The 26,573-nt window shown below is 43.6% G+C and overlaps 1 protein-coding gene across 3 annotated transcripts in view; it reads right to left on the bottom strand.

The window, feature by feature from the left end:
• FGFRL1 (fibroblast growth factor receptor like 1) overlaps window positions 1-15,645 on the bottom strand; it is a 244,365-nt gene extending 228,720 nt beyond the window's left edge. The window contains exons 1-2 of one of the 3 annotated variants that reach the window (XM_037898265.2): window positions 14,919-15,645; window positions 12,794-12,903 (exon numbers count right to left, since the gene is read on the bottom strand). In XM_037898265.2, the coding sequence (XP_037754193.1) occupies window positions 12,794-12,854 (61 nt within the window). In that variant the 5' untranslated portion in view covers window positions 12,855-12,903; window positions 14,919-15,645. Of the gene's footprint in view, window positions 1-12,793; window positions 12,904-13,722; window positions 13,764-14,280; window positions 14,471-14,918 lie in introns of those variants that run through there. The other 2 variants (XM_043544861.1, XM_043544860.1) reach the window with 2 other exon arrangements.
• Window positions 15,646-26,573: the final 10,928 nt, after the last annotated feature.

Consider the following 26,573-nt stretch of genomic DNA (forward strand, 5'->3'; position numbering starts at 1 on the left):
TTACAACTCACCCACCTTAAACCATTTCCACGCATATGCAGATGAATTCATAATGGGTTTATTACTCCCAGTCAAACAAAAAAATATCAGGAAAGACACATCCGTCTGGGACATGCTGAGCAGAAAACCCCACTCTAATCCTTGAAATTAGCATGGGCCATACTGTGTTTCTGATTGACTGTGAATACAAATAGGAATAATGGAGTCCATCAGCTAGGACCTGTTACAATAGTTTTTACATTAACTCCTGTATATCACACTGCCTTTTCCCACTGCTTGACACCAAACAGTGGAAATTTGAAATGCAGCCTGCTCTTTGGGGGCCCAGTTCTGCTCTCCAGTAGCATCATAAGGCCACAGTCTACTCACAGCTCCACGGCAGAACTCTCGTTGAATCCAAAGAGAACTGAGATCAGAATTTGGCCCACGGATATTAAAGATGGAAAAGACGTATTGGAGCAGAAGGCTCCCACACCATGTTCCAGACCACGGTAGTTTGCAAAAGATTTGGTGGTGGTCTACGGCTGTCTGGTCACATGGTGCTAGCTCTCCTCCTAGTTTCCAGCTGCTAAACTACATTCAAATGCATTGGATACTCCCTGATATAATACTTTTCTGAGTAAGCAATTGCTGCAGTAGCCACTGGGATCTTGTGTGATCATGGACAGGAGGTCCAGTCAATGCAGAATGGCCCACGAGACAACCTATTGAGAGCTGATGTCACCTGTGAAAAAGTCTGCCAACCCCTCTGTTACATCAGCTAGTCCATGCCAAGCCAGGAGTCTCCCTTCCAGTACATTTATTAGAGCTTTGCCAAGTCCAGTTTCAAGCCATGGAAGGTCTATCACTTCCTCCATGAGCTGTTCCACAGTATGGTACCTCTCACTGTCAGGAAGTTACTTCCGTTATTAAATATTTTAATATTAATTATTCCTTCCCCCTTTGTTGTTCTCACAGTTCAAATGCTTGTAGACTTATGTCCCCTCTTAGTCATTGCTTAACCAAATCAATAATATTTAGCTCTCTTAATCTTTCCTCTTAAATCAATTCCCCCAGGCCCTGATATTTGTGTACACAGTTCAAAACAGCACCGGCTTTTAATTTTGCAGCCTGACTGCGTTATCAACTCATATCTAATGTGCTGCCCACTCTCACTATGAGGACTCTTTCAGCATTACACCTCACCAGGTTTTTCCACCTACTGCAAACGTGCATTTTTAATTATTTTCCCCCACATGAACGAGGCTGCTTTTACTCAATTTGAATCCCAATTAGTTATTTTTCACCCAATGTCTTATCTCTCTAAGTCCCTTCAGACTATTTCTCTGTCAAATAGGAGTTGTGCATGTGAATCTGAAGGCAGAATTGGGCCATTTCTGCTCAAAGAAATTGAGCTACAGGCATGGACTGATTTACCATGATGAGTGTGTCCTTTAAATATTGTGTACACATCAGCCTTAGCTTCAATTTCACTGAAATGTCGGACTAATTAACGAACCATCCAGAGATCCTAACAATGACCTTCTCCCTCATGTAGATGCAGGGTACCTTGATTTAGCTAACCCTAGGTCTCCCCCTTCTTCCTAATTTAGGTAAACCCATTAATTGTACCCCAGGAAGGCACAACTTCACCCCCAGCTCTGTAATGTGCAGGGGAACAGTGCAGCCTACTTCCTGTAGTGTGGCTGGCCAGCTCTGTGGACCCGTGTGGCTTGGTCCTGGCCCCGTCTCCTCCTCCCTCTGATTTGCACCTTTCTTCCCCATTCACCCAGCACACCCAGCTGGACTTTAACTGTGTCTAGGCATGGGAAGGCTTCAAAGTCATTCAGGGCAGTAATAACACATTTGCTGCTGTGACCAACAAACCACCATGACAAGAATTTTGTACAGGGCCATTCCTACAGGGTATTTAGGGGCTATTCACAGCCAACTGATGTCTATCCATGTGGATAATAATACACCACGTGGGTAGTATCTGGTGGAATGTGGATGAAAAGGGACACCACTAATAGTTGTGAATGGGTTACATCCATACCTTATCTTCAACAGAGTTCACACACACTGAGCTAGTCTGAAGGCTAATTCCTCTCCTTGGATTTGGTTTTACTGGGGACTCAAGAACAATAATACATCATAACCCAGCTCAACTTTCTCCCTGACTTTGACTGTCCCTTGGATTTCTCTCCAGGACTCCCTGTCCCCACCTCCCTTATATCCTGGGTGGAGTTAACAAACTCACACCTGCCACCATGAGTCAATCCACACAGACACACCCCTGGAACCTCGACCTGGGATATTCTATCTACTACCCAAGATCCATAAACCTGGAAATCCTGGGCGCCCCATCATCTCAGGCATTGGCACCCTGACAGCAGGATTGTCTGGCTATGTAGACTCCCTCCTCAGGCCCTATGCTACCATCACTCCCAGCTACCTTCGAGACACCACTGACTTCCTGAGGAAACTACAATCCATCGGTGATCTTCCTGATAACACCATCCTGGCCACTATGGATGTAGAAGCCCTCTACACCAACATTCCACACAAAGATGGACTACAAGCCGTCAAGAACACTATCCCCGATAATGTCGCGGCTAACCTGGTGGCTGAACTTTGTGACTTTGTCCTTACCCATAACTATTTTACATTTGGGGACAAAGTATACCTTCAAATCAGCGGCACTGCTATGGGTACCCGCATGGCCCCACAATATGCCAACATTTTTATGTCTGACTTAGAACCTCAGCTCTCCTCAGCTCTCGTCCCCTAACGCCCCTACTCTACTTGCGCTATATTGATGACATCTTCATCATCTGGACCCATGGAAAAGAAGCCCTTGAGGAATTCCACCATGATTTCAACAATTTCCATCCCACCATCAACCTCAGCCTGGTCCAGTCCACACAAGAGATCCACTTCCTGGACACTACAGTACTAATAAACGATGGTCACATAAACACCACCCTATACCGGAAACCTACTGACCGCTATTCCTACCTACATGCCTCCAGCTTTCATCCAGACCACACCACACGATTCATTGTCTACAGCCAAGCTCTGCGATACAACCGCATTTGCTCCAACCCCTCAGACAGAGACAAACACCTACAAGAGCTCTATCAAGCATTCTTACAACTACAATACCCACCTGCTGAAGTGAAGAAACAGATTGATAGAGCCAAAAGAGTTCCCAGAAGTCACCTACTACAGGACAGGCCTAACAAAGAAAATAACAGAACGCCACTAGCCGTCACCTTCAGCCCCCAACTAAAACCCCTCCAACGCATTATCAAGGATCTACAACCTATCCTGAAGGATCACCCAACACTCTCACAAATCTTGGGAGACAGGCCAGTCCTTGCCTACAGACAGCCCCCCAACCTGAAGTGAATACTCATCAGCAACCACATACTACACAACAGAACCACTAACCCAGGAACCTATCCTTGCAACAAAGCCCGTTGCCAACTGTGCCCACATATCTATTCAGGGGACACCATCACAGGGCCTAATAACATCAGCCATGCTATCAGAGGCTCGTTCCCCTGCACATCCACCAATGTGATATATGCCATCATGTGCCAGCTATGCCCCTCTGCCATGTACATTGGTCAAAATGGACAGTCTCTAAGTAAAAGAATAAATGGACACAAATCAGATGTCAAGAATTATAACATTCATAAACCAGTCGGAGAACACTTCAATCTCTCTGGTCACGCGATTACAGACATGAAAGTTGCGATATTACAACAGAAAAACTTCAAAACCAGACTCCAGGGAGAGACTGTTGAATTGGAATTCATTTGCAAATTGGATACAATTAACTTAGGCTTGAATAGAGACTGGGAGTGGCTAAGTCATTATGCAAGATAACTTATTTCCCCTTGTTTTTTCCTACCTACACCCCCCTTCCTCAGACGTTCTTGTTAAACCCTGGATTTGTGCTGGAAATGGCCCACCTTGATTATCATACACATTGTAAGGAGAGTGATCACTTTAGATAAGCTATTACCAACAGGAGAGTGGGTTTGTGGGGGTGGGAGGGAGAAAACCTGGATTTGTGCTGGAAATGGCCCAACTTGATTATCATACACATTGTAAGGAGAGTGATCACTTTAGATAAGCTATTACCAGCAGGAGAGTGGGGTGGGGAGAGAGAAAACCTTTTGTAGTGGTAAACACCCATTTTTTCATGGTTTGTATGTATAAGAACATCTTCTGTATTTTCCACAGTATGCATCCGATGAAGTGAACTGTAGCTCACGAAAGCTTATGAAATAAATAAATTGGTTAGTCTCTAAGGTGCCACAAGTACTCCTTTTCTTTTTGTGAATACAGACTAACACGGCTGTTACTCTGAAACAGAACTTCAGAATCTCTATGCAGGGCTCTAACACTTGCTGGCAGGGCAAGCCAATGGAAGAACCTTATTCTGATTCATTCATGCATCATCAACAGAATTGTTAACCAACCTTGGATTCTGTCTCTTTCGCATTTCTTTCCACTGACTTCAATGGGTGTTGCACCAGGCTTTTATAACAGCTGGGTCATGATTACTGGAGATGTTGCACAAGTCTGAAAGAACTCAGCTTGACTTTCAGCTCCTAAACTGATTCTGCAGGGATGATGCTCAGTTAAAACCATTTTCTTACTTGTATACCGAGCAATACTCAATTTGAAATTCACTGAACTCCATGATGCCATGTAAACAGAGGCACTTTTAAGAGCAGTTGAAAGCTGAGTCTACCTGAATGGATAAGTAATGGAAAGAATGTGAACCAAGGATCACAGACCAAGTACTATTTCAACAGAATTCTCACAGGAGTCAATTCACTGGGCACATAAAATACGAGCAACCTGGTCAAGGAAAATATGAATCAACTTGAACAACAGTCAAATAAAACAGAGGGCTTTTAAAAAATTGCATGTATTTCTGCATTTGTCTGCCCTCCACAGGTTTTTGGTTTTTTTTCTAATTTAACGTGCATAAATACTGACAACTCCAAAAATACTCACCAAAGTCAACAGAACCCAAGAGGCATCTAGTTTATGACACTTCATGCTTTACTCACTTCTCAATCACTTGACAGGATACCCAAGATTCTGTAAATCTTTCATGAAATAAATTTATCAGGCACAAAGAGAAATGATTTTGGTTCCTGCCAAGACAGAAACCACTCTTCCTTCAACAGCTATCCAGGAGGGGCTGAGGGGTGCAGAAATCAAGAGAAACATTAGTCCTCTCCAAGACATCTCTGTTCCCAATTTACATTTTTCTACCCTTAGTGCAGCTGAAAATTAAGTTTGAACACTTAATGGCAGAAGTAGCCTGGAGTTATTGGCTGGATTTCTTCCTGAAAATTGGAGTGGTTTTGATGAAATAAAAAGGTTAGGTTATTCACAGCACTGCTGGATACTGCAATACAATGCAGAGACTGTGTAATCAGGGCAACTAACCAAACTCCAGGCACCTGATGTTTATTTGACTCGAAAGGGGAAAAATTGGAGAGATGCGAACGGAGTCCATGGCAAATGGCGTACATTGACTTGTTAAATAAGCCTTCACAACAGTATCCAGCCCCTCTGCACCCTGCAACACTCCCCTCAGAATGACACTCATTTCTCTTTGCAGTCTTCTTGTAGCCGCGTTGCTTCCCCTTCCCAGACAAGAAGAGGAGCTCTGTGTAAGCTCGAAAGCTTGTCTCTTTCCCCAACAGAAGTTGGTCCAATAAAAGATATTACCTCACCCACCTTGTCACTTACTCTTCTGGAATAAAACCCCCACAGGCTGACCTGAAGTTAAAGCAAAGAATGTCCAAGTTGCTTTCAGTCCCACGGCACATACTACATCATTCTCTTAGCCTTCCAGCCCACCAAAGCTAGCAACAGGCAGAGAACGGTGCATCTTCTGGGAAAAGAAATGCAGCTCTAGCTGGAGTTTCTCTCTCCACGTACAAATATATTACAGCACACAACAGCAATCCAAAACCCTGTACTCACACTGCTGTAAAATGGAGCTATGTGCTGTAATAAAGCAGTGGATTTGTATAAGTGTCAGCATCACAATTAATCTGCATAGGACAGTTCTTTAAGGACCAGATCCAAAGCCCATGAAGTCATTGGAAGTCTTTCCATTGACTTCCATGGGCTCTGGACCTGGCCTTTATAAGTCAAAGCAGATGTGTTGTATCTTTCTAACTTAGGCATTTCTAACATTCCCACTACAACAGCATCCTGGCGCGAAGATCTGATCCTGCATGTACCTCATTAACTTCAATGGGGATACTCATGTGAGTAAGGGCTACAGAAGCAGATTCAATGGGTGCTTGTAATGGACTCTCTCCTCTTTGCCACTCTTACAATCAGCTTCTTTATGCTTTTATTCTTTTTAATTCCCTTATAAGAACAAAAACTTTCAACCTCTGTACAACAAAACAGGACAGGTCAGCCTGGCTAAATTAATAGCGAGACATGTTTATTATAGAAAGATCCGAGCAAAGATCCTGGGTTACAGGGCCAGCTTCACAAAAGAAAAGAAATATAAATACAAATGAAAATATTCAAAACAAGATCAAATACATTTCGGCACAACTGCCCCACTAGAAAGCACAGAAGGAGGTCAGACGAAAGACAAACTCTGAGAAGTGAAATAAAATGAATAGGTTAATTAAAGAAGGGGGGAGGAGTGTTTCCACTGACTACTGCAATATTGGGATTAATTTGAAAGCAGACCTTTTGAACAGGGTGATTTTACAAGCCACTGCAGACCCAAGTAGGAGTTTCACATCTTTGGAAAAAAAGAAAGCTGCATTGATACTACTCAAACTGAATAAATACAGCAATGACTTCAGAATTTATTTTTTTTTCAAAGCAGGCAAAAGACAACCTTTGTGTCTTTTTTTTTTTTTTTTTCCTTTGGTGGAAATGATTTTCCTCTTCCAGCAGTTAACGCAAAATATGTAACAAAAAGGTGAATATCTCTACTTGCCATATTCAATAGCAACTACTCTATATACATCTGCATTAGTAGGTTCAGGGTTTATCACACTGTGCAAGCTGTCTACTTGGAAAAGACCAAATCCTCAGCTGATGTAAATCAACTCACTGGGCCAACTGACACCCAAAAAGAAGAAAAAAAAAAGAAAAAAGCTCGGTCCACAGTTGCTAAATTCATTACAGTGCTCTCACACCTTTAAAAGCAGGCGCTCATTAATTAGAAAGTGCTATTTACTCAACATTTGTCTTTCCAGAACAAAGAATTATATAGGGAATGTTGGAAAATAATTCCTAGGCATACTGAAATTACTTTTATGCATAAAAGGCAGACTTTAAAATTTATTTTCTGCATCACAAGAATGATAGATTTTTTTTTTTTCTCCAAAGGAAGGTCCAAGCAGCTGAACATCATGCACTGTGGGAACAAACTTATAAAACCTCTTAAAAGCCCTAACACATTGGAGTGATTTTCTGTATTTCATAATAAATTAAAAAATAATAAAATATAATAAAATATAATAATAATAAATCAATGCTTAACTTCCAGTTTGACACACTTTGTATTCTATATTTACACTCAGCGACAATTTTAAAGTGAATAACACCACCAGAAGGAGGAGGAATTTAGGTTTGAAAAGTAATCAGGGTTCCCTCCGATCATCAAGGATATATAATAGGTAGGTATAGGCTATGCTGTCAGACTGTTCTTGTGCAGATAGACCTGATTGAAAGCCAATTGAAGTCAATCGAAAGACTCTCTTTGACTTCAATGGGATCCGAATCAGGTCCTATATGCTTTCCTTTCCCATCAGAAAGAAAAAAGAAAGATGTCCAAATAATAATCAAGTCTAAGATGAACCATGGTATAGCGGTCTCTTTACAACAGAAGACCACGATTGTCCTATTTATATCATCAGCATTAACTACTATTCACTCTTATAAATCATTACGTTTAGAGAACTTAATGGTAAAAATATTACCTGGTATTAAGAACCATCTCCCTGAAAAGAAAACCGTCAAGCATTCAAGACCCATATTTCCCACATTTAAAAGAACAAGTGTCAAATACTGACATGTGATAAATATCTGTGCCAGCCTAGTGAATTTTGAGGTTGCCGTAGTTAAATTGCACAAGTAGTGAACTTATTGTAAGTCATGCATTAGTCAGAGTCCAGCTATTTTTTAAAATCATGTATCACAAAAAAAAAAAAAAGAAAAAAGAAAGGAGTTATAGCAGTATGCTCCCATGCACCGAAAATAAAACTGATGTCCAAACTTGTTAGTTTCAATAAGAATATCAGTTTACTGGACAAAGGAAGGGCTGTTACTGCTCTTACCAAAAACTTCTAAACATACCATATGAAATCGTGCTTAAACTACTGTAGCAAGCCAAGTGCACCCTTGTGTTACCATATACGGTAACCCAGGCGGATACGATGGCAACTTGACAGATTTGGAACAAATATTGCGCTGTGTGTCACTCAGATACCATAAGCAGGAAAATATCAGATTGTATTACCTGTATCCAATCAGTGGTGTGCAGAAGCAGGGGCACACTGTGACAGTTCATTTCGTTAAAGGTTACTAACACAGGGCAGCATTCACTCCTGGGGGAGAGGGCCCGCATAAGGTTCTCAGGCACCAGTTATCCCCATCACAGGGGCTGCATGGGGAGCATAGAATGGAGCAGCTGCAAAGAGGTGCTGGTATACCACATTGCACCCACATAAGTAGGCACAGAAGGTCACAAAGGGGACAGAATGAGGGGTGGCTCAAAGTAGCAGCAAGGGGGGCTGTATAAGCACAGGTCCAGTGAGGATAACACCAGTACAACTGGTGCAAATGGTTGAGGCTGCTATTCTATACCTTGCCCTTAGCCTGGGGGGTTGATTTTGTCTCTCCATCCCCTCCGCATCCTGCCTGCACAGAACCTGAATACTCAAGCTACATGCACACAAGAGTGGCTTTCACACATGAGGAGCATCCCTGTACTACCGTTAGCCCCAAAGGGGAGGGACGACCAAAGGCTTGTCTGCACTTGGAAATATACTGACATAGCTATTCCAAAATCATAATTCCAGTGACAATTTTAAAGTGAATAATGACACCAGAATGGGAAGGAATTTAGGTTTAAAAAATAACCCAGGGTCTCTCAGATAAGCAAGGATACAGTAGGTAGGTATTCTCCATACATGCCCTTAGCTAAAACCTTTAAGTTTAGATCCCTGAAAGCACAGGTTCAAACCCTAGCTAGGGAGAGCTGGCCTTTCATACTGCCAAGCAGAAAAATGAAGTTCCATGTGTTCACTCTGCAAGGACTCTTTTGTATGAACCCTTAAAAACTGAGTTGGTCCCTACTCTTCATGGAAATTAAAAATCCCATAGCACCTTTCGTAAGAGTTCAGGTTTACCCCGGTTTCTTTAGCCAAACCTTCCCCTCTCCTGGAGTGTACACTGCATGTCGGCTGGCTGCCATCCTCCACCGCAGAAATGCCCTGTATTTCAATAGTGCAGGAAGGATGCACAGCCAGCTCCTGCAGCTGTGCATCCTAGCAAAAACCCCAGATTAGTTAGCATAAAGACTGCAGGATAAGGCCACAGGCACAAAGTCCTTTGGGACCCTTCACCAGGAAAGGTGCTATCTGAATACAGAGTAAAAGAATATAATGTAAAGTTTAATGGAACATTAAGATCGCAGCTAAGTGCTCACAAGCCAGGAAATACCAGTTAGAGTTGCATGAGCAGCCTTAAGTCTGCCCTCTTGTGCAAACGCATTATGATCCAGGCCTTAATTCCATGATCACACAGCATGCAATGTGGAATCGTGGAATTAGCACTGTAGCACCATTACGTTGCTTTTACCTAATGCTTTCATGAGACATTTAAAAGAAGTTAACCTAAATCTTCAAGCTTGGAGGTCAAAATTTAGGCACTTCATTCCACATCCAGAGGTGACAAGTGCTCGCCATTCCCACCAGCAGGCAGGCATCCATATAACATACAGCAACCCATGTTGCAAAGTGTTGGCCACGATACGGGCTACATGCATGCAATCTACAATCAGGACACACATTAATTGCAAAAGGAGTCCCCTCCTGCTTCAAAGAAATATCCGAATATCCTCAACCTGAGATTCATCCACTGGGTTGTCTGTAAAACCTCTATGACGGAAACAGGTAATATTTATATATCTGCAGCGATCTAACCCAGCGTAAAAAAAAAAATCCACGGGCATGTTACAAATGGGGCACATTTCAAAAAGTCTAAACATTATCCTGGTGTGTTTTAAATAAGGGAAAATGTACAGCATGGAATAAGGTTTCAGAGCTCTAGATATTTCTGTTTCTCACTTCTGTGGGTTTAAGGGCTCAATCCTGCTCCCATTTCCGTCACTAGCAAAAATCCTATTGATTTTAGTGAGAGGAGAATCAGGCCTTAAATGTGTTACCTTTTTTGCCACTGTTTTTCTTGTAATGACACCTTTCCTCTTTATTTGCTCCATTTGTCTCTCTCCACATCAGAAAGTAAGTGGATTATATTCTTTTTCTTTGGCCACAATACAGTAATTTACCACATTTTTATGCCATTTAAACAATCAGACTGTCTATCTCACCATGTGCAGGGCATATTTGTCTGGAACAGTAAAGAGGTCTGTTCACCAGAAAATGTAACCTTACAAAGTTTACACTATGTCTAGGTAACCTCTACAAATGCAAAAATATGATCCGGTTTGAAATCATGGCTGTGTATTTTGTGTTATTTCTGTTCAAAACAATCGTTCACAGCACTATGAGTCATTAAAGCTGCATACTATATTTTTAGTGCAATAAAATAATACAAGCAAGATAGACAAACAAAAATTAAAGAAGATTTAGCAATAAAGCAGTAAATACTCTACTCAAAACACTGCAGAAAATCGACAAAATCTTTTTGCGGTATACAGCCTACTCAAGATTTCTCACTGAACTCCACTGGGTACTCAAGTCTATTAGAATAATATACATTCACGAAGTCATCTTAATTCATAACACTCCTGTCCATTGCCTACAACTTAAAACTGGATCTCCATTGTAAACCATGCCTGGAATTTAGACTTTCAGGTCTTAAAGGCTATACACTGTTTTCCTTTTCATTCAGCTTCCAGCAGAATCATTTTACAGTGCTTCTGCCTCCATAAAATATTTGCTTGGGAGTCAATGCCAAGAAAAAACAACAACAATGCATTAATCAAGCTCTGAGTTTCTATAGCAATGCTTTTTATCCCCACTCTCACTCTCTCTCTCTCTCTCTCTCACACACACACATATTTCTGGCAAGTTATGGCTTCCAGAACTAATAGCAAGTTTAAATATTTAAATTGTAAACTAAGCAACACATAATCTTGCGCTGGGCATTTTTAATGGTCGCTCAGCAATTTATGCTTCTTCGACAGTGTTTGGGATTGCAGCTGGAGCAAATCTACATCCTAAATACATACAACCATTCTCATGGAACAATGCAGTCCTCTCCTTTGTGACCAGTAGAGAATCAGTTAGACTGAGAGAGTGGTTTATCATTCAGACTTTCCAAGGCTAACGTGACAGCACTGGCAAAGGTATGTTAGACCAGTGGTTCTTAACCAGGGATACATGTACTGTTAGGGGTACACAGTCTTCCAGGGGGTACATCAACTCATCACAACAGGCTACATAAAAAGCACTAGCAAAGTCAGTACGAACTAAAATTCCACACAATGACCTGTTTATACTGCTGTATATATTATGCACTGAAATGGAAGTACAATATTTATATTCCAGTTGATTTATTTTATAATTATATGGTAAAAATGAAAAAGTAAGCAATTTGTCAGTAATAGCGTACTGTGACACTTTTGTATTTTTAGGTCTGATTTTGTAAGCAAGTAGTTTTGAAGTGAGGTGAAACTTGGGGTACGCAAGACAAATCAGACCCCTAAAAGAGGTACAGTAGTCTGGAAAGGTTGAGAGCCATGGTGTTAAACTAATGCTGAGGACAAGTAATGGATGCATCTGATGAAGTGGGTTTTAGCACAAGAAAGCTTATGCCCAAATAAATTTGTTAGTCTCTAAGGTGGCCACAAGGACTCCTTGTTGTTTTTGCTGATACAGACTAACACGGCTACCCCTCTGAAACCTGTATTCTGACCCCGTAGCTTTTGTTAAATTATCTTCTCATACAAAACCCTCTCCTCCCTTACCTCAACTTCTAGGTCATTGTTTTTCAATCCACCACTGGTCGGGTAACCTGTTTATTGAAATCTGATCGTCTACTGGAGTCCCAGTGTTAAAATATGTGCTAGCTATTGAGAACTGTCATTTGTCTGTCACTTGGGAAGTTAATGGATTTGTTTGTTTAGTTTGCTATTGGGAATACACAGGGCAGAGTTTGGAGGGATTACAGGAGGGGAGAGGCACTCCTGATCCACAAAGGAATGCAATTGTTTTCCTTTAACCCTACACTGAAAGTTGAAAGCCAACTGTGTATTTTTACACATAAACGACAAAAGCAAACAGCTCACCTGCAATTAACAAACTGGACAAAAAGTGACCATCCTGCATCCAAGTTGCGATATCACGGTCAACACTGACAAAATGTGCCATGGGAGGAATGCATGTGTGGGTGGACAAGGGGGGAAGGGAGATTCTATGCAGAAGGAAATATCATGATTTGGTCTCTAAAAGGACTATAGCATGTTGGAAGAACATGAGCACAAGTGGAGCAAATGTAAAGGCACAAGCCACAAACCATTCGAAGGCTGCATAAAGCTCATTCTCCTTACCTCGGGCTGAATCAGAAAATGCAATTATCCCTACAAAAAAGAGCGCAAGCTGGAATTCCATTTTGAAAACTGGTTCCGTCTGTATTGTACAGATTTCTGATCTTTCAAACCTGGAGGAAGGAAAAAGAAAGGAGGGGGATGAGAATTTAAAAAAAACAACAACCCTCAGTGCGTCAGTAAAGCAAACAAAATTTGTACCAGCAATTATAAATATTTATAATTCATTCTTTTGCATTCAGCATGTAAAACTTTGCTCTTTCCTAACCTTTCGCTCTTGCCTGATATAAATCAAGCACTTTTTTTGGTATCTTGTACAGAACCAGTCTTGAACGCAAGCAAACACTAGTGAGTGGCCATAAAACAAGATAGCAGGTTAAAAACTTCTGGAGGAACTGAAAAGAGGAATCTATCCTTTCCACCCACAGAACTTAGCTTTTCTGCTTCATTGCTTGTAACGTGGGTGCGCAACAGCTTTGTGTATTTCCTTCAGTGCTGAATTTTTCTTCCCAGCAATTCATTTCCCCAACCCTCCTTTCCTTTCAAGCACGGCTTGTTTTGGTTTACACCAAAGGTGTGTCCTACTGCAAGCTTGTGTTTCACACCCTTGAATATTCCTTAGCTGCTCTAATATCTGTTTTTAAAAAAAATCTAAGTAGATCAGGTTTACTTTACTTACACTCTGTTCGCCTCCTAAAACTCTCACTCTCTAAACACTATCTGAATTCCTCACTCTTGTAAACTCCCTGATTTAAACACTCTACGCCCTCAGGACACACAACAACCCACGTACAGCATCCAACAAACCAAATAATTACACATTGCCATTAGCTTACAAATTTGCACCACAAATTCTTAAGGTGGTAAAATGAGGTTGTTGGGGGGGAGAGGGGGAGAATCTCTGCCCAAGGCATGAGTTCACATCAACCCACCTGGGGAGCGTAGAGGGACACATCATGTACCGTCATTTCCATCTTACAGAACTGCTCTGCAAGGAAGGGGAAGGAAGCAATCCAGAAATGTTTATACCTTGCAAAGGCAAAGTGAGGCATCTCAGAGAAAGGCTATTTTGGTTGCTGCTCTTATGTTAATATATTATTTACAGCAGGGAGCCTGAGACAGGTCATGCCGGGAGAGGTAACCAGCTCTCAGCAGAAACTGTGCTTCCCAAACCAACCCAGCAGAGCAGTGACGGTCCCTTACCCTCCCAGCCCCACCATCCGGAGTCAGGAAGGCACACAGCCTTGGTCCAGGGCCCATGCGACCATGCCACCCCACAGCTGACCCCATTCCCCACTAGTCAGTGAGCCCTGTAAAAGAGGGGTGCAGTTCCCAGCACTTCCCCATACTGGTCTAGATAATACTCAGTCCTGCCATGAGTGCAGGGGATGGACTAGATGACCTCTGGAGGTCCCTTCCAGTCCTGTGATGCTGTATCTCTCTGGCCAGCCAGAAGAAACCAGGCTTCAAACATCCAGCGTGAAACTGACCAGGGGTTTTCCAGTCCGTTTTTCGAGTAAACACCTCCCCTCGCCCCTGGCCAAAGGCACCAGAGCCAGTGCGGTCTAAGGCAGATGGACCCTGCGCCTCCCCTGGGCAGGCACACGTGTGTACTGATGACTCGCGAGGTAATTATCGCTCGTGTGCCTCTTCCTTCCCGGGAAGGCCGGCGAGCAGCCCCAGCGCTCGGGAGGGTAACAGGAAAGTTCCTGCCTGCTGCCCACCCCTGGGAGGAGTGTAACACCACATGGGCCACACAGCCATCCCCTGCCCGCGGAGCCGCTCCAGCGCCGAAGACAGCCCGACATGCGGAGAGGTCTGATTAATCATTAACGTTAATCCTGGCTCCTTACATGACACCAGCGCAGCGCTGGAGCAGCCCGCCGGCGTCCTGCCTTCTGGCTGGGGCGGCTGGCTCCAGGGGGCAGGTACCGGTGCGCCCTAGCTCGCTTCAAGGGCAGATGTTAACTCACTCCTTAATTCATTAACGCCTGCAAGCCCCCCCTCCCCCCCCCCCGGCCCCTTCCCGCGCGTTGTGTTTAACCTCAGCAAGACACAGGGACTTCGACCAACTGTCCCGGTGAAGTTTCCTCATTTCATTTTCTTGGAGGCTAAGCGAGCCACTTACCTTCACTTGCAGTGCGGGTACTTAACAGCGCGCTGTTTGCCCCATCATAACAGATCCCTTTGAATGGCAATCCGGGAAAGCCAGTCCCATGGGCTGCCCCTTTTCATTTCAGCTTCATTCCTTCCGCAGTCGGGCAGGGGCGGGGAGGGGGGGTCAATCAAACTTTGCACTTTGACAGCCCCCCAACTTGGCAAGGCAGGGAGGGCAAGCGCTAAGAAAGCAGGTTCCTTCGCTGGGGATGTGTGCCGCTCTCGGCTCTTTTGTTTGTCGGCTGGGTGTTGTTTTTAAAAGGAAACTCACAATGCAAAATATACCTGAGGGGCTGGAGTCCCTTTACCTACAACCCCTTCAGGGCGTTCATGAAAGCATCCAAGTTTCAAGCCACCATCTTCCCACCAGAAAACACTTTGCCACAAAAGGCGCTAGCAGCGCGCAGGGCTCTCTCCGCGATTAGCTAAATCAAGGGGAGAGAAAACTTGTGTTTTCCCCGCTGTGCACGAGCGGCAGCTCCGGGCCAGGGTGCGTGTGCGAGAGAGCGAGCGGGCGGGCGGCTGGTGGGCTAGGAATCTGCAGCCCTGGCTCTGACAGATCCCCCGGGAGCGCAGGAGCTCTGAGCTGCAGGATGCCGGGGTGATGCCGCCCTGGGTCCCTCTGAGCCGGGATCACGTTTAAGGGGAGGGGGGGAGCTGAAGCCAAGGAACAAGCGCTAAAGCAAGTTTCCCGGCAGGGCTTTGTGATTCTGGGGGAGCGCAGAGCCGTAAGGGCGGCCCGGCACCGCCCAGCTACAAACTTCTCACCAATCAAGTTAATCCCTCCGCCTCTCCCTCCAGCCCACTTCAAGGCTGAGGCTGCCTTTAACCCTTTGCAGAGGAGCTGGCTGGGGCCGGGGCTTGGAAGCTGCGGGTTCCCCGGGCACTGCAGTCCAGCCCAAGTAAGGGGGCTGGCTGGCTGGCTGTCTCCTCCCCACTCTCCCCAGCTCAGAGCTCCACCCCGCTGCCCGATCCATTAGCACTCACTTGAGCCTTCCTTTGGTGGCAATCCCCCTGCCTCTGGCCATGCTGAAAGGCTCAGAGCTGTGTGCCAATGAGACACCAGCAGAAGTTGGGCCAATAAAAGATATTACCTCGCCCACCTTGTCTCTCTCGCTAATGGGACATTCACATTTTCACTCCTCCTTCGGCCTGATTGTTTCTTGTTAGGTTTGAAAGAGACTAATTAAAAAAAACAATCTAGAGGATAATTAGAAAGACAGAGAGAGGAGTGTTCATTTAGATGGACCTGCATTGTGGTACACAAAGAGAGACAGATATATAGACAGACAGAGAGTCTCTCGCCATACCTATCTCTCTCTCTCTACCACAATCCATACCTCTATCTAATTGCACACCTCTCTGTCTGTCTGTCTGTCTGTCGGACAGATCATCTTGGCAACTCCTCTTGAAGGCACATAAATCTCTAAGCACCCATCCAACCATTCCAGAATGAGACTAAACAAAAAAAAGGAAAATAAGCTCTTGTGATGTCTGTCATATATTAACTGTTATGATTATTTATTCACTTTTAAATGCTACTCAGTTGTAAACTCCCATCTTACACCAAATAATTCTCTATACAATATTAAATCAATCCAACAGCGCTCACAAAGTAAACTAAACAATAGCCAAGGGAAAAACAGTATTAACAGCTAAGCTTTACATACAGAGAAAACTATTGCCATTATTCTTGTTGTTATTTGTTACAAACTCTAATTTGAAATGTCCGAGCATAGCTGCTCCTCTTGGAAGCAAATAAAAGTTTTAATACCACTACAGTGTGAACACATACAGGGAGGATCCTAAACAAAAACCAAGGAGCTGTTACAATGTCCATTTAATCTGTTTTCTGTTATTACGATTATGAAATCGCACTCGTTTTTTATTAAATGCCTTAGCTTGGCAGTTCTTGACAGAATCAAATTTCCATATACAAAATCAATGTATTCAAGAAACAGACTAAAAAAATCAAACAAGCTGCCGTACAGTCTCCTTTGTATATTTTATATATTATGGTCATTATTTTATTATTAAATCTCACTCATTTGAAATATCCCAGATGGGCTGTTCCTTGAATCAGCCAATAACAGTATGATCCTTACTGGCTTCAAAGGGAGTTTTGAAGATCAGTACTGGACATAAATTGACTTGATTCTCCTCTCATTTCTTTTATACAGTATCACATTTACACACTGGACTTTGATGAAGTTACTCCCGATGTACACCAGCGAGAGAGAACATTTGGGCTCTAAATAGTTAGGGAACTTCTTTGTTTCGTCTTATTTATTTATATAATGACCACAAAGTCGTAGGTTCTTTACCAAAAAGAATGCAAAGCCCCTTCTACAAAGATTTTGCAATCTAAGGCCTGATCCACTAATCAGCTCTGCTCTGTGCCCATGCCAAGTTCCACTCAAATCAAGGGCAGAATCCTGCAAAGTGCATAATGCCCTCAACTCCCATTCATGTAAGATGATAGGGAGTAGAATATTTTAGTCAGTATTCCTATTATCTAACAATGGTTTTGTGGGTCAGGCACTAGACTAGAATTCAGGCGTTCTGGGTTCAAATCTTAGCTCCACCCCAGGCTTCCTGTCACTAAGCACTTGTCTACATGGTGGTGTAATGTGCTTTGTGGGAGTATGGTTTCTAAAGCACATGTCCTGCGCACTAATTGGTCCATGTAGACACTGCTGGTACGCACTACAGGTTCCCTAGCGTTTCAAACAGCACTGTGTTAAAGCACACCAGCAGGATCTACACGGACCAATTAATCCGCTTTAGAAATCACATCTTCATAGAGCACATTACCCCATGGTATAAACAAGTCCTTAGTCTCTCTGTGCCTCAGGCTCCGCTCCCATCTGTAAAATGAGGCTAATAATAGTTCCTTTCTCACAACCTTTGTCTGTGTAGGCTGGGGCAGGGATTGTCTATTAGTGAATATTTGTACACTCCAGTGTGGCCCCAATCTTGGGTGAGGCCTTACATACTGCAGTCATACAAACAATAATAACATAGCTTGAGTCCTCAATGATCAATACGAGCCAAAGGGATTTAATAATGAGTCTAAACAAGCATAGCAGCAAAACAGAAGCCATTATGTCTGTTTTATATTATGAGCTTTTAAAAAATTTAAACCAGTGAAGAATCCAATCCTACACTGCACACACACAAACCTAAGGTACTCGAATGGCCTTCAATACTGTATCGGAGGATCTTATAATCTGTAATGTATTTATCCTCACAACATGCTAAAGGTTCTTATTCCCACTTTGCAGATGGGGAACTAAGGGGCAGAGGCACAGATCCTGAAAGGTATTTAGGTGCCTAACTCCCATTGGAATCAGACTGGAAGTCTGTGATGGAAGAGGAAACTGAGCCCAGGTCTCCTGAATCCCAGGCTAGAGCCCTAGCCACTAGATTGTGCTTCCTCCTCACAGACCCAGAACATCCACTGCAATCATCAGAAGTTATGTGAGAAGGTGAAAAGAAGGTGTTTTCAGTTTCTATCCATCCCTGATCCAATGCTCGGATGAGGAAATAAATATGAAGTTTGTAATAAAACAAAAAGAATTTACTCAATTGACACGGATCCTATTTTACCAGCAACAAAATCTCCTGCTGCTAAATAAAGAAACATGCAGAGAGCTGCATTTCTCCAGCCAGACTATATATGGCTGAATCATTAGACCAGGGGTGGCCAACCTGGGGCTCCGGAGCCACATGCGGCTCTTCAGAAGTTAAGATGTGGCTCCTTGTATAGGCACCGACTCCGGGGCTGGAGCTACAGGCATCAACTTTCCAGTGTGTGGGGGGTGCTCACTGCTCAACCCCTGACTCTACCACAGGCCCTGCCCCCACTCCACCCCTTCCCACCCTCTCCCGTGAGCCTGCCATGCCCTCGCTCCCCCCACCCCACCATGGAGCTTCCTGCATGCCACGAAACAGCTGATCAGGAGGTGCGGGGAGGGAGGGGGAAAGCGCTGATTGGCAGGGCTGCCGGCGGGCAGGAGGCGCTAGAAGCAGGATGGGGGAGCGGATGGGGGGCTGCTGACATATTACTGTGGCTCTTTGGCAATGTACATTGGTAAATTCTGGCTCCTTCCCAGGCTCAGGTTGGCCACCCCTGCATTAGACAGTGGGAAAGTCATCTGCCTAAGTTTGCTTCTGTCCAGGTTGTCCTGAGTCAAGTCTGCTGGAAAATAATGTTCTTAGGCCAGTAAACAAAAATGGACACTAAGCAGCAAAGTACTTTGCTCTGGCTGGCTGGAATGGAAAAGCAACAAGCAGTTTGCCTCTGAATTATTCTCAAAGGCTCCTTGTAGATCAGGAATGCCCAGACATTTTGGTTTTGCTATAAATGGTCTGGTCAATCTGTATCCCTCAAGAACTCATCCCCTGCTCCAGAACAGATGTCATGGGCTCTCTTTTAATTTGTTCATCTCTTCTTTCCTATCTGCATCTTTTTATATCTCCATTCTTCTTTTTAGTCCCTCATCTTGACTTGGGTATATTCTCTCTCCCTCCCTGCTCCACTCACTGCAATGCTACTCAGCATTTGGTATGCACAAGGCTTCATCTGTGCAATTCCTTAAAACTTCAGCTAAGTGGATAGAAGGCACTCTTAAACTGAAGTAAGAGCGTGCACACGTAATGCTGACAGATCTCCATCATCAGCGGGCGGGATTGAACCTGGGACCTTTGGAGCTAAATGCATGAGCCTCTACTGCATGAGCTAAAAGCCACATGGGCCTTAGCTAAGGCTGTAGCAGACTCATTAATCTCTAAGTGGTCTTGGACATGCACGACAAGGTCTGCGTGCAGGTTGGTCCGTTGTCTCACAGTTGAGCTGAGCGCTCTGGGCTCAGAGAACACAAAAGAAGCATGGACTGGCAGCGGTTGCTTCAAGAGCCCCTCCATCCAGTTCCATGAGGGCGTTCTGCAAGAGCACGGAGGGGAGGTGGGAACCGTCAGCTTTTGTAACCACAGCTGCCGGAGCACATGTGCAGGTGAAGGTGAGGCACATCCAAAGTTATGCACTATACCCCAAATCCATTGCCCCATTTCCCTTGCTCTAGACTAGCATGCTTTCTCCAGCCCAGGTGGACACTTAAGGAGGGCACTGAATGAGGGGGAAGGTAAGTGACTTGACTACTCAATTCAGAGATGCATTCCAGGAGGAAGGGGCCACACAGAAAAAGTCACAGACAGGTGGACAAATGGGGCATCATACATGGGGCATTTTTATTGCCATTCTCAGCATGCTAAGGACAAGGCAATCAAGCCATTTTTGTATATTGTCGACAGTGGAGCTACTTACACCAGGTCTAAAACGGGCCCCGAATGCTGAGCCTTGTATTTCCCAGCTCTTGCTGAAGCTGACAAGAACGTAGTGGTTTCTACTCAGACCTGAACCTGCTGGAGGGAGGGTTTTTCCACATCAGTTTGGTATTACAGTAGGGTCTATAGCCTGAGTATGAAGTACCATTTCTCAGAGAGCAGTATCTTAAGAGAACCGCAATGTTCTCTATCTAATCTATCTTCAGCCAGACAATGTTACAGTTAAAATACTGTAAATGTGAGATATCTGTACACTGGTAAGAAATCTTTCTTCTTGAGAAAATACCTCTCTCTTACGTACACTCAACACTCTTCCAAAGACAGGACTTGGCACTTTTTCTGCTCTGTTTGCTGACTGGGGATGTAAGATAAATTCTGAATAGTCTCTCCCATGGCTACTGGTAAGCCCTGCTCTCACTGAAATCAAGAAGTGCAGGTGATTAGTACCTCTGAAAATCAGGTGCTTAGCTTGGAATTCGGATGCCTAATTATAAGCATGCATCCATGCCTGAAAATGATAGCCTGAATAATTAGACTAACATTGCCAACACTTGTGCACCTTGTCATGCTAACAAAGGCTCTGATCTTGCACATAATCTGGATCTTGCATGTGGTTTTCTGTTCTGTTCCCAAAAGATCTGCACCAATTCCCTTGCATCAGGACCTTCCATAGTTGCCTGGAGGCTAGTAAGCAAGTTTTGCCCCTTTTAATTCAACATAAGATTTGTTCCAGTAACAGTAAGGACTGCAAGGTCTGATCCAAAATTACTGAACTTTGAACTGAACAGAGTCCAATTCTGTAGGGAAAATGTTAGAATTGTAGGGCTCTTTGAAGTCAAGGGGAGTCATTGAGGGATGACTTACTGAGGCATGGTTACAGTGTTTCCTTCTTTTGTAGTGTTCAGTTTAGATTTCTTTCCCCCTATGTCCAAGTCAGTCACTTTTCATCCTTTCAGTGTGGTTTTAAATTGTATGAACACGCTCAATCAGTTAGAGTCATAAGAATTAGAAATGGGAAAGACCTAGGTGATCTAGGGCTGGTCTACACTACCGGGGTAAGTCAACCGAAGTTACGCTACTTCAGTTACGTGAATAATGTAACTGAAGTCGACAGAGCTTAGGTCGATTTGCAGAAGTGTCTACAACGTGCTGTGTTGATAGGAGACACTCTCCCGTCAACTTGCCTTATGCTTCTCGGGAGGTGGAGTACACAAATCGATGGGAGAGCGCTCTCCCATTGATTTAGCACATCCTCACCAGACCTGCTAAATCGATACCCACTGCATCAATCGCAGCAGTGCTGGTCCACCAGTAAGTGTAGTCCTGGCTGTAATCTATGCCCCATTCCAGTGTACAATTATCCTCTACATTTCCTAGTGGGTTGTCCACTATAGTTTAGAAGTCACAAGTGAGAGTGATCTTCTAGCACTTCCATTTGGAGACAATTGTACGCTTTAATCAATCTCACTATGCTCCAGGAGTGCTGTTGGATTCCAAGCCAATGCTAAATTCTCCACACAACAGCACCCAGAATTAATGCCCGCTACCATCTCCAGTTGGCTAGGAGACCCATATCTCCTAGCAGATGGTGACCTGGCCTTGGTTAGACACACCTTTGTCACCTTCCATCTGGATTATGGAAATGTGATATACCTGGACACAAAGCCATCAGAACACTGCAGCACATCTCCTCAACAACATGGGTTACCAGGAGCACTTCAAACCCATCCACTCTCTACACTGGCTTCCCACAGAATACTGAGTCAACTTCAGTGTCTCAGTCCTTATCTTCAAAGAGCTCAGTGGCCTGGGCACAGAATATCTGAAAGACTAAAGCTTTGACGAAAGCTCTGGGCTGGGGCAGCTGTCCACAACTCCATTCCCCGGCACAATTACAGTAGCCACTCACACATTCCCAAAATACCAGACATACCAGTACTTCTGGGAATGGCCTTCCCCCGCTGGTGTGACCCCTCCCCTACTGGCATGACCTCCTATGCACAGTGTGTGTGAGGTCATGCCACACGGGGAAAGCCATTTTGAAGAGCGTGCTGCCCCGCTCCCGCCAGTGTGACCTCACACACACGCTAAGTGCGAGGTCATGCCTATGGTGGCAGAGTGGTGCCTCTCAAATACAACAGTGCACACATAATGCTCTCCCTGGGGCCAGATGTTAGTCACATCTGGAAGGACTTCAGATGTGACGAAGGCAGTATAAGAACATAAATAGAGTTGGTCACAATGTTTTTCAAAATAGTTAATTTTCCTTTCATTTAATTAATCTCATTATTCTTAATGAACCCCTTTTGTAGCATCCTAGATAATCTTTTGCCATTGTTGGTGTTTACACCTCTTAAATATTTGCATATAGATTCCAGTTCCCTCTGCTTAGCTATCACTTAGCCAAACTAAACATGGTTAGCTTTTTCAATTTATCCTCTATCGGTACATCCTTATGTAGAGGACGGATCATTTTTGTTCCTCACTTCCAGTTTCTTGGAATCTTTCTGATATTGAAGTCTCCAGGAGTGAACACAAGGAGCCCGATTCTCCTTTCACTTACACCTGCGTAAATCAGGAGTAATTCCATTTAAGCCACTGGAGCTGGTATGAGATGAGAATTAGATTCAATATTTCTAGGTGTGGTCTCTCAACCAACAGAACCACATAGAGAAAGAGACTATTAAATCGAGGTAGCATGAGTTGATGCCTCTGAATATGAAACCCAAAAATCATATTATCACACTCTTTAAAGGGATTGCAATATTTAGTGCCCAATCCACCATGCAGGCAATTGAAATTAGGAGACTTGTTTGCACAAAGTGAGGTCAGGATCAGGCACTTTTTGTCCTCCAGAGGTAATAGACAGGAAAGAAAAGACAGTGAAAACTGACCATAAAAAAACCCCAAAGCTGAACAGACAGAGTGAAATAGAGAAATGTTGAGTCAATTGCTGCACAGACTTGAGGAATGTTAAGGAGAATCTGTCTGGGGACTGATGTTAGAAGAAATAAGACAACTTTCCAAACTATTTCATTTCAAATCTCTCAGCATTTTTGACCAATGTATGTTATTTCGTCTGTATGAGACTCTCCAGGGCAGCACACCCATTTGAATACATAAACTATTTTGAAATGTTTGTATAATTTAATCCAAACCCATGACTATATGTTTGTGTTTTAATTTTGAGGAGTTGGATCCTAGGCTTGAGCCACATGCATCGTGTCAGATGCACTGTATATATTTATGTTGTACTAGCCCAACTTCACCCTGCCTGGCCATATCCTTCTCATCATCATCATTTAATGAGAAACTTCAGATTGTCCAAAGTATCAATGTGTGACAATGCTGTTGATAAACAATGAGTCTGATTGTGATCTCATTTACACTTGCGCAAATCCAAAGGAAACCCATAGAAATGAACAGAGCAGCTTCAGATTCTGAATCCAACGAGAGACTGCTGAATTGGAATTAATTTGCAAACTGGACACCATTACATTAGGCTTGAATAAAGACTGGGAGTGGATGTGTCATTACACAAAGTAAAACTATTTCCCCATGTTTATTCCCCCGCTCGCCCCCCCGTACTGTTCCTAACATGTTCTTGTCAACTGCTGGAAATGGCCCACCTTGATTATCACTACAAAAAGTTTTTTTTCTCTCCTGCTGGTAACAGCTCACCTTACCTGATCACTCTCATTACAGTGCGTATGGTAACACCCATTGTTTCATGTTCTCTGTGTATACAAAATCTCCCCACTGTATTTTCCACTGCATGCATCCAATGAAGTGAGCTGTAGTTCACAAAAACTTATGCTCAAATAAATTTGTTAGTCTCTAAGATGCCACAAGTCCTCCTTTTCTCTTTGTGGATACAGACTAACACGGCTGCTACTCTGAAATCTGAATCAATACTGATTGCCAGGGTGGGCAGCGATTTTTCTGAAACTCTTTGTAAAAAAAGCAAAAGCCTTTTGGGGGGAACCTTTGCTCTAATCAGTGTTGTTTGAAATGTCTTTCAGTTATTAATGTTCTTGTTGAAGTTGAGCATTAGTTCCACTTTACTGAGAGTATACTGCAGCTGCATTTTTTGGATGGAAGTACCACCAAAAATATATTAACCATATAGTCAACAGCTATGCCTTGTTCACTTTTATGCATAAGGCCATACAGAGACAATTCTGCTAGGAAACATTTTTCTGTTTCTATGCACAGATAAAAGTAATTGGAAAATACAGAGTGGACCAAATGCTGATCTTTGTCATGCTGGAGAATGAGGGAGACAAGAGAATGTAGGGAACCTCTCCTCCAACCCAGCGACCAGTAGGACAGGATATCTGCAGCATTTTCAAGAAGAAAACACTGATCACTTATACACACCATAGACCTGATCCTGCAAGGGGCTGAGCACCCTCCATTCCCATGCACAGGCTTAGGCCCCAAGTCCCAAAAGATATACTCTGTGTGTTTCATACTGGGGAGTTCACTTTGCTCCTCATTAGAGGAAGAGCCCAGCGCTCCCCAGCTGCTGAGTATGTCCACGGCTGTGAGCAACAAGTGCCAGAAGCGGGAGCATCGTGCTGCTTCTAGTGCACTGCATAGCACAGTGCCCTGGCCTGGGCTGGCTGGAGTCCTTTTGCAGAGGTCTTGCCAGAGAACGTCTCCCATAGTCCTCCCTGTGAAAGAAAGGGCAGGTATTGTCCCCCTGACATAGTATAGTTTGCATTGAAGATGACTGAATTCTTAGTCCTCTCAGCATTTATTTTGCATGAGTTAATTTTACTCAGTCACCTTTGGAGACATCCTTTTTATGACTCATGCTCTAGCTACATTAAAGACCAAATTTCAATCCCCGTTCAGCCAAGGCAGTCGCACTTCTCTGGGACAATGCAGATCACATAGCCCAGGACCATAAACCATGCGAGAGCTGGAGTCAGAGCTTTCTCTTTTGCGGGGATCCAGGTATGGAACAAACTTCTGGAGGACATCAGGGGTAACCAGAGTCTGACTGTCTTTAGGAAATGCTGCAAAGCCTTCCTCTCTGAAAAGACCTTTCCCCCACAGCAAGAATGACACTCACACGCCACCTATTGTACTTCTAGAGCCCCCAGGACATAGTGTCACAATCCTCTTTGTCATACAATGAATCAGGGCCTGGAACAGAACCCATATGTCCTTGCTGCTAGTCTCAGGTTCTAAAGAGATGACTAGGAAACAAAGTCTGTATAGGGCAGACAGAAAAAGGTGCAAGGTAGAAGCAAAATTGCATGTGGAGGGAATCACACTGTACACAGGCAAAAGCCTGGGTTAAATATTAACCATATTGGGCCTCGTTAGTCTAAAGCACAAGGATACAATCCCTGTCATCAAATGGCCACACCAAAAAAGGTATGGATAAAAGGAGAAGAATATGCTATATGTTAAATAGTCTTTGGCGCATGCAAAAACCTGTCACCTGTACATATTCTCCCTTTGCTCATGTTCAGAAAGACTGAATCTGTCCCTTACTTAACCCAAATGTTACAAACCCCACAGTTTTATATTGTAAACAGCATCAGCAGGGTTTATTTGACTTCTGCCATGGTGCATAACAATCTAAAAGAAAACAATGTATCAAATAGGAACACTTAGACGATAATAAATGATAAATAATAAAGTACACTCCCTGTGGCAGGGACCTTGTCTTCAGGAGTGTCACTAAAGTGCCATGGTGTTTGTTTAATTAAGATAAAATAGTAGTCATTAATAACAAAAAGAAAGCAGCCAGTTACCGTATGTGACACAGGGGAAACAAAATAATAAAACAGATAATAAACATGAAATCAATGAGGAGTGGATAAATAAGAAGGTGTCCTCTGCTGCTATCCCATTCATATCAAAGCACTGGCAAAAACAGTTACAATAAAACTGTCCCAATGAAGACATTTTGGAAATACAACATGTAAACTGCATTATGGGACAAGTTTTCAAATGGAGTCCCTTATTCGGTCTCCAAACCCTGCGTTCAGACACACATAGTGGGCTTTATTCCATACCCACTGAAGTCAGTCGTGTAGGATCAGGCCCACGGACCCTCCGGCATGGAAAATATGCATTTATGTACCTCTGCGCCAATTTGAATATCCAAACGCGCGGCTTAGATGTCCATTTAAGGTGCTCATGTCTGAGGATTGGGCTCACCCTAAATAACTAAGCTCTGTGGATAAATGATTGCACAAGAGCATTGCATATATTTTGTCAAACCTCAAACTATGTGGATAAAAGAGTTCGAAATGGGCTT

The sequence above is a fragment of the Chelonia mydas genome, chromosome 4 (assembly GCF_015237465.2).
Source record: "Chelonia mydas isolate rCheMyd1 chromosome 4, rCheMyd1.pri.v2, whole genome shotgun sequence".
NCBI classification, from domain to species: Eukaryota; Metazoa; Chordata; order Testudines; family Cheloniidae; genus Chelonia; species Chelonia mydas.